General features: G+C 40.3%; 1 protein-coding gene across 4 annotated transcripts in view; it reads right to left on the bottom strand.

Moving 5' to 3' along the window:
* Nucleotides 1–311: 311 nt before the first annotated feature.
* AMPH (amphiphysin) overlaps nt 312–9,486 on the bottom strand; it is a 124,756-nt gene continuing 115,581 nt past the window's right edge. For 3 of the 4 annotated variants that reach the window (XM_064443873.1, XM_064443876.1, XM_064443875.1), the window contains 4 exons: nt 7,668–7,817; nt 6,154–6,420; nt 4,273–4,374; nt 312–1,495 (listed from right to left, as the gene is read on the bottom strand). In XM_064443873.1, the coding sequence (XP_064299943.1) occupies nt 1,388–1,495; nt 4,273–4,374; nt 6,154–6,420; nt 7,668–7,817 (627 nt within the window). In that variant the 3' untranslated portion in view covers nt 312–1,387. The remainder of the gene's footprint in view (nt 1,496–4,272; nt 4,375–6,153; nt 6,421–7,667; nt 7,818–9,486) is intronic. The other variant, XM_064443874.1, reaches the window with a different exon arrangement.

The following is a 9,486-nucleotide window of genomic DNA, read 5'->3' as shown; positions in this document are numbered from 1 at the left end:
AGAGGTAGCAATCTTCGGCTGAGTGATGGTCAAGCACAGACAAGCTCACTTGGTGCTTGTGGACAGATATTAGCTGGTAGTCAGAGTCTGGAACAGGAGGAGCAGCCAGGACATGTGCTGAGCTGGGGTTCAGGCCTTTCAGTGCTCTGGCCATGACTAGGGTTGAGAGCAAGAATTTAGATGGTGCACCTGCTACGGCATGTTTCTTTGGAAAAAGAGCTATTAAATTAAGATTGGATTCTCTAATACAACATAAAAACTACACAAACTTCAGTGTTACAAAACTTCAAAAGCACCACAGATGAAACAGCTTCTCTGGATCAAAGGTTTATTTTTAATGACACAGCACTGGAAAACATAAGTTACAGATGACTTTTTGATACAGGATACATTATATATCTCATTTTAAAAGGATCTGTGAAGGTATGCTGCATAAATACATATAGTGAAAATATATTGTGTTTATTTCTTCTCAGAGATTAGGTCTCCTCCTTTTTTTTTTATTATTTATTCAGCCAATTAAATAAAAAAGTATAGATTAGCATCATACCAGCTCCCCCTCCAGTTTATCTCATTGTAACTACTGCAGCTGGAAGGGGAAACCGAGCCATGCCTTCTCAAAGGTTTAGCAGCTTTGAACATGATGTTATTCATCATCTCAGAATGAAAATTTCACATTACAAACACAGATACTGTATCATGTTTTGGCAATGGAGCAGCTAGTTTTGCTTTGGAACAAAACCATTTCCTGTAATGCCAGACAGTGAAAGAGCAATGCATGTACTGATGATACTACACAGTCAAAGAACTACGATGAAGTTGAGAGAATGCATATATATCCATATGCACTTATATATACACATATAAGTTCTTGTGTATATATATATTATGCACATCCAAAAATAACATTGAAAAACGTTGCAGCAGTTAATTCTTTTTTTAAACACATGAAACTTATAATAGTTTGACCTCATTACTACAGGATAACTAATTAAATCTTCTGCAGTGCAACTCAATACAATACACTTAGTGCAGAGAAGTTAAGGTTTTGGTATTGAGGAGGCTAATTTCAGATTTCATGGGAAAGGACCAGATACAGGATCACCATAGCTCTGACAAAGCACAAACAAACCTGTTGCCACGTACATGTGAACAAATAAGGACATTTCTTTTTTATTTGATTTTTTTTCCCACGTACTGCTTCAGAAATTGCTAGCTTAACTGTTTGCATTCATGCTCATTTTGATATGTTTCCACAAGCTTTGTCTGGCACCAGTCTGTAAACCATTAACAACTTAAACTACAAAAAGGTGGGCTCCTGTGTTTCAAAGAGGTTAAAAACCTACTGACTGAGCTTCATACCACGTTCATCTGCCTGAGAGGAGAACTAATCCAGGCGGTGTGTGAAGTTCTCTGGGAAAAGTCCTTTATAACTATTTGCATCTCTGTACTGAAGCCACTCGGATTCCTTAATGCCTGTCAACCAGCCAGCCTCCTGCAAGGAAAAAGACAGAGTCTCTTAAACTTCAGGTCTCCCCTCTTCCTTGCTATAAGCTTCAGACATGAAGGCATTTCAGAGTCACATGGCTAAAAGATTTGGTGCTTTGGTTAAAAAGCAGCCTCTGATTTTGCACAGACTGTTCTCTTTGCTCTGCCAGACCACAGTTTTGTGAGAGTGAGTGACTGTGAGCATATTGTGTGGCCTTTAGCCCATCCAACCCCTAGCTGAACTCAAAACTGGATAATCAATCTTCCAGGCCATCCAGTATTATACCAGAGCTGCATTTGCGCAAGTATCTGTTAAAACTTTTCCACGGTTCCCACAATAATATTGGCGCACTTGTGCAGGAAGAGCAGAGCAGTGGGCCAGAAACATTACATAGTTGGGGGGAAAAGTAGTTTCCAATCTGATTTTTTCCCCCCCGAGAGTTCTTTTTTCTTGTTCATGTATGGGCAGCCAGAAGAAATAACAGTTCTTGCATCCTCTGAAGTTGCTCTCTTTAGAAACTTAAGCTTAGTTGATATTCAGCTATTTTCAAAAAAATTCCTGGAAACCTAAACCAGAATTTGACATGCAAAATTGCAAGCCAAACCTGCAGCCTGAGCAATCAAAAGAGAGATTTCTTACTGGAAAGTGCTGGGTTCTCTTTAAGTGTTATCAATTTTACCTGGAATAAAATCAATTCTTTTTTTTTTTTTTTTTAAATGATCAACACATTCTCATCTCACTAACTCTGTGCTTTGTTGCTTTTAAGAAGAGGAGCCAGAGCACAGCCATGATGAACAGGAAATTTCTAATGCTGCCATATTATTATTGCACAGAGAGTACACAAGGAGATAAAGTAATATAAACAGATCTTCATGTACAACACCATGTCATGATGGCTCAGTGGCTGCATGTGGTGGGGTACTGCCTCTCTGCCCCAAAATGAGCATCGTTAAAGCAGATACAGCTATGTATGGCATTGGCTGGGTACCTGTAACCAAGGGCACATTCTTCAAGCATGTGGAATATCTGAGAGAAAGGTGAGAGAAACTACAGCTTTCTAGCAGAGGCAGAGTAGACTGTACAAAGGAATGAACAGTTTTACTTATCCAGTAAATGGAGTATAACTTCCACTCAAGACTACTGGAAAAATTGGAGCCCCAGGGTGGGACTGGTTTGCTTCAAATGGGGAACACAGGTTGCTGTTACCAGCTGTATTAGAATTATGGTTTTAGACAGGTCAGTTTTGAAGGAGAATAAAGAATAACAAAGATAAGATGACTATATAAATCAACAAAGTACCTGGCAAAAGACAAAAAAATTATGCTTTATGGTGATGTTAAACATGAAGGGTAAATATGTACTGAGTAATAAAGATACGACCTGAATGCTTTCAGAAACATGAATACATAAAGGTTTATTTTCTCCATCATTGCACACAATTTACTCCAATTAATGCTAATGGAATTTCAATGCACACCACAAGAGAATAATATACTGTGGATTCACCAAGTGAAGATTAAGCATATTTAATACATAGCAACCTAAGAAAAACAGACTGAAGACAGAGAGCAGAATTTGGTATCCTTACAGCAGTGTTCTATTCTGCAAATACTGATAATGAAATTAGTTGAACTGCCCATGAGGTAAGATGCAGTGTAATTTGAGTAAAGATAACAGAATCTATGCCTATAAAAAGAGCAAAGTGCTCTGCTGAAAGAAAAATCTTTTATTCTGAAATAAAAAACAAAAACAAAAACACAAACACAAAACCCAATTACTTCTCTCTTGTATGAGAAGAAAGCTCAGCTGAGATGATGAACACCGGTTGTTACTTACCTTTGGACAGCAACAACCATTGAAACAATTTCAAGTCCAGTCCCCAGCACTCATATGTGCTTAGGGCGTTAGTATTTATACCTATTTTAAGAAATATTCTTCATTCAGAGCAGTGCTTTTGGCTACCTCACTAGGCAGGATCCAGTCCCCCACCTCTTACAGTCCCCTTAAATCAACAGGAGACTTTTCACCAAGACTACTGGCACTAACAGATGTCCACAAAGTCGCTGGTACTAACAGTGTACAGTATGGTCTTCTTTTTTAAAGCAGTAGCCCAAAATCACTTCACTGTAATACACTTTAAATTGTTTAAAATTGTTTAAAAATTCACCTAAAATGCATTGTTAAACAAAATTAGATGTCTTAAATGAAATTAAACCGTTGTTTAATTCAGGTTCAGGCTTCCAGAGGGCAGAGTTAGTTTCAGAGGCATGGTGCACACATATCAGCATCTCCATACGTGGTGCAGGTGGTGCAGGACACCACAATTTGTGTGCAGCGTCAGTGCTCTCTGAGGGTGAATTTATATTATTTCTCCAAATCCACATGTAAAAGCTCTGACCATCTAGGGACCATGTAATCAGTTCTGCTCCAATGTTAAGACAAGATGATATATAGCAACATAATGCACAATTTGTAATTCATCTTCCATGCTACGTCTTTGTGTGCATGTGTGCCTATATAAAATCCACTATAAAGTAGCATTAAAAAAGCCCTAGAAAATATGCTGAGACCAGATCCTCTTAGTAGCATATATCTGGGACTTTAGCTGTATCTGACCATGCCATTTAGTCTCAAATGGAACCAAGTACAAAGACAAAATTAGAATCTTCATGTTTTCCAACAGTAATGACGTTTTGAATACACGTTTTCCATTAACTATAATCTGTGAGAAATAAAATGAAACAAAGCAAAATGTCAACAAGGAAAGAACCACGTGTTTTTACCTGATCAGCTGTGGTCTCAGAAGGAATTACAAGTACAATATCTCCTCGTTTTAAATTAAGCTCATCACTGTTGGCTGCCTCAAAATCGTGTAGAACTTCAACCTGAAGAAAATAACACCAAACATATAGACATGATCTAAATGGAGACCTTTTCTCAACGAAATTTTCCGTTAAATCTTTATTGCAAACAAAAAGAATAATGTGCCTTCTTTACGCAAACATATGGTTATAGGTAGGTATATTCAAATCATTAATGTTGACATTGGTTCATGTTAAAGTTCATGTTCATATCCTTGGAAGCAGGCACAGCTTAAGTAAGCCTTCCTGAAACTACTGAAGGAAACCTGAGATCCTTTCCCAAGGTCACAGGATCTCAAGAACAGATGATACTGCAACACCCCACAAGTCCTGCCTCTCGGAAAAGTCCTGCCACCCTTATTTCTTCTGTGTAAGGAATTTGCTTTCAACTGTCATTACTGGATCTGAAAGAGATGGCAGGATTTTGTAAATAAACTTGGGAAAGACTTCCAGGAACCGATACTGCAGACTCTCACTCATTCTCTTGTTGTGGCCACTGGATATTATTGCAGTACACATCCATGGAAATTTGATGGGATGTACAACACAAATTTCAATAGGTGATCAAAGAGGAGAGTAATGGTAACCCTGCTTTATGTTTGTCCTGGAAAGAGCTCCCACTGACTGGCAGATGGGCATGAAAAAAATATCCTTCTTTCAAAGGGGTGATTATTAAAACACTGGCAGAATCAGCATGCCGTTGTGACCAGACCATTTTAACTAAATGGTTCTACCTCCTTAAGAAATATGCTATTCTAATTTTCTCAAAGCACAGCCAGTTTCATGGTAACTGCAATAATGAAAGAAAATGGCATCAAGAACCAGATGGCAAGCATATATTCTGCTTCTCCTTATTTAGGTCTGACCCAAGGGAGTGTGATGAAAAACAAAAGATGAACTATGCCAGCACGTCTGAGTCAGAGTTGCACGATATTGTTCACCCTCACATTAATGTTATTCTAAAAGTTTGCTGAAAATATTGAGCAGTGAAAGTAGAGCAAGAATTACTTATGGAGTGCTGTGGGACTAATTACTCTGAACTACGCAAATTATAATAGGAAGCATGTAAAGTTCATCCACCCTCAAGGAGCTTTGCTGCTGCTCAGTGATTCTGAAGTGAGAAGCATTATCAAAGAACCTTGTGAACCAGGAAACCCTATGGGTCTTGCCAGCCAAGGAGAGAATTTCTCTTACACCTCATTAAACTTTTCTGTTTGATTGCCCTAGCAGTTTATAACTATAATATTACTAAAGTCATAGAATGACATTTTAGCTTCATTACCATGAATTGTAGAAGTCCCATGGGTTTCAATAGAGCCAAAACTTCTACTATAGATTTTCAGGCCAGAAAAATGCCATTTTTAAATATTCATAGAATCATAGAATGGTTTGGATTGGAAGGGACCTTAAAGATCAAATATATTGTTAGTATATCAGATATATCGTTAGCATATATCATACAATATTGCTGACTAACTCTGGCAGTGCAGTTGTACTCAATGTATTAACTGCCAGTAGTAATTCAGTGAGATGAAAGGGTTCTTGTACTTCAGTGAGTCTTACACCTACATAAGAATATGCACAGCAACAGCAGTGTGGAGAAAATGTATCTTATCAGACGTCACATAGGAAGCAACAACACAACGTTGAAGTTGTGTTTGTGCATATTGGTGTGTGCGTGTGGCTGGCTGTTAAACTAAGCATTCTTTGGCCTCAAGAACTCATTACTCTGCCTGAGCAGACAGACACATCCACGGAAGCTAGATCTGAAAGGGTGTCTAAAAGAAAAATGAAGAAGCAGACCTTAAAGAGAAAGCCGGGTGGCATCGCAGAAGCTGCATCTTCTGCTAGCACAGGCTGATCTTGAGAAGGTGCAGCCTGCATTTCTTCAGTGGGTTTCTGCTCACTCCCACCTTGGGAAGTTACACTGGGAGAAGTGTCAGTGCCCTGAGTGCCCATCTCTGCTGTGCCGTCTTCGGACTCGTTCATGACAACTTCATGTTCTTCTCCCTCCCCTTCATTGTTTGATGCTGGCTCTATTACTACCGAAGGGATGCTGCTGACCTTTTCCTGGGGAAAAAAAACCAACAACAAAAACCCAAAAAAGCACTGTAAGAATATTTAGTACTGTATTTCAAGCAGGAAAACACAATTGTTTGTTTATTGCACCGGGCAAATATGGGAATGGGGATTTCTTTCATCCCCACAGAGGATTCTTACATTAAGACAGAAAACAGTACTTCTGCAAGAGTGCAAAGGAGTAATCACTTTCCTGTTTTCTCCATTCCCCTTAGACCTCCTAAGTCTTCTTTCTATATTACCACAAATTATTGCAGTAAATAATAAAAATGCTCTGCAGGTAGTTTGGGTTTCATTTTCAATGTGCACAGAAATTAACAGACCTTTTTCTTCCACCCTGCTCTTAACTTTGGATGGGTTTGGGTAAAGCCACAAGTTCCAGGAGGCACTGTTCTATATTTCTTTGGGAATTCAAGTCAGCAGGAGAACAATGATATAAAGGTGATGAAAGAAGGAAACACGACTTATTTCTTTGACTGACAAGATTCCTCCTGATTTACAGCAATGTAACTTGGAGCAGAGAAAGCAAAAAGGCTAAGTAGGTAGCATCGGACCAATAATGAAGCCTAGGACAAAAAGCATTTAATGAAACTTGGAGCATCCAACCTGAAAAAAACATGTTCACAGATCCTCTGCCAGACCATCCTGTTCACGTGCAACGACAGGAGGTGGCAAGTGGCTGCCCAGTTGCAGGGTCTGCTCTAGGAGCTGTTCCCCAGCTCCTCAGAGGTTGCAGAAGAAAAGGCAGTAGGCCAGATGCAGATACATAGGTTGACCACCGTGATTTACATTAAGTGAAGTAATGCTATTGATAGGACATGGTGCCAGGAGGCAAGAAAAATCCATTACTTTCTCTGCCTATTTCTCCAGAAAGCCCTGTTAGGTTATGTGATAAAGGTTGCCTCCACAGAGGAGCACAGAGAAATGACAGCAGGAGGGGAAGGCCAAACAATACCATGCCCATGCTGCTCCCATACCCATCACAGGAGCCACCAGCCCATCAAGTCCCATCTCAAGCCCAGGGGAACACAGGAGCACAGAGTCAGGCACAACTGAAATTAAGGACTCAGAAGAAGGGACACCCTGCGTGGGCTCCTCCCAGGGCTATCCCAGGAGAACCTCAACCTCACTACTGGTTGGAGCTGGGGGCACAGAGCTGCAGCAGCCTCGCCTCTCTTGGGCTGCTGGATCTGTCATGATTCCCCTAACACACCCTCCCATGCACTGACATGAGTTACCTGAGACACATCAGCCTCCTTTTCTTCTCCCTGAGCTTTGTCACCTTCAGCAACACCCTCCTGCTCAGTGGTAGCAGCACCATCACCAGCTCCTGCTGCCACAGCCGCACTGTATTCTGCTGCTGCAGCCCCCTCGGTGGCAGGTACCCCCTACAAACAACAGGAGGAAGGGACTTTTCAGGATAAGATTTCTGGATATCTGCTGGAGAGACCATGGACCAGCCTCTGCTCTGCGACTTCCCTGGGTGGTGCCAACCCATGACCTTGGTTTCATCGGGGTTTCTCATGATTTGTGAGGGAGAGCAGTGCCAGGGGCTGCCCTCCTGGCCCAATGCACCGCATGGGGAGCGTAGGGATAAGCTTGCACAGTGGAGATGATTAACAGGTGTGAAAGAGACATTTATGAAAACTCGCTAGGCACATTTAGCAGACTCCCCAGTGGAGTAACTAACAGTTTGCCAAGGCTCTAGTATTTTTTCCTTCTCTTGCCTTCAAGCTGTATTGTGGAAGAAATTCACCACAGGTTTCTGCTTAGGAGAAGGAGCTCGCAAGCTGTCCAGGTGTCCACAGGACCCTGCTAGTGGAGTCTGTCCTTGTGAGGAGGCTCCAAGCCTTCTCCAGCTACTATCATCTACCTCTAGACTTGGGCTTGCTTCAAAAATATTGCCTTAATTACACACTCCTTTCTAACAGGCAGACTTGCAAATCAGGCTATATCTGTGAGCAAATATATTCTATGGCTGGATAAAGATCAGAAATCTTCATATTCCATCACATATCAGAAAAAAATATAACCGTAACAATCTCTAGCTAGGTCAGTATGATAAAAAAAGAAACACACACAAAAGCCCATTCAGTCTGGATATGACTAAACGATTTGTGATTAGTCCACGTTGAAAAGTTAATGTGTGTTTTGTTCCAGTTCTTGAAAGGTAGATATAAAAGTACCTGACTACAGATCAATGTTGAATCCTTCATATGTTGCTGTAATCTACATATCGCCCTAGTATTTGTATTGGTATATACTAGTATGTGCTTACAGTAGCATATTAGTTATACACTTACAGTGGATTAATCTCATTCTGTCAATCCAATTGACTTCAACATGGAATTTTTAACATATGGCAGACAGCACCAGGATAAAGTAAAAACACTGAAGAAAAATTGTGTTCTAGGTACAATGTCAACCTACAGTTAGGAGAAACATCTCTGATCTCCAGTTAACAGCTGATACTCTATTTCCTCAGTTTGAACCTTCTTCCACGGATCAGGCTCTCTCAGCTACCTGAACTCAACTTGAACTAACTGCAATTGTTCATGGGCACTCTTCAGGCATTGTGTTTTAGCAATATCTAATATTCAGCACTACTCCTATTCACTGCTGTTAATTGATGTGATAAAGAAATTCTTCTGGAATCCTTGAAGGCAGAAAATACTATAGGGTTTTGTTGAAATCACAGGAGAAGCTTTAGTTTAAATTGAAAATGCTGCTGGCAAAGGATGCCCTATCATAAAGAGAAGTAACATCAAAAGACATGGGCAGATGTTGGTATCTTCTCCTGTGACTTGTAAGGCATGCATCTTGCCACCCATAGTATTACCAATTTTAGCAGCCTTGACCGAAGATGATGTTTAAATAAATGTTGAGTGTAAAAGCCCTGGAAGAGGCTAGTAGGAAAGAGGGGGAACAGGGTGCATATCAGATTGATTTTATACCCTATGCTTCTAACAGCATACTGCAGAAATTGATCTTGTTGTCTGTTGTGATTAGGATCAACAGTTCTTTCCTATTTATTAGATTTGTATAGCCCATTTTATT

The sequence above is a fragment of the Phalacrocorax carbo genome, chromosome 2 (genome assembly GCF_963921805.1).
Source record: "Phalacrocorax carbo chromosome 2, bPhaCar2.1, whole genome shotgun sequence".
NCBI lineage: Eukaryota > Metazoa > Chordata > Aves > Suliformes > Phalacrocoracidae > Phalacrocorax > Phalacrocorax carbo.
This window is presented reverse-complemented; position numbering and strand designations above follow the sequence as displayed.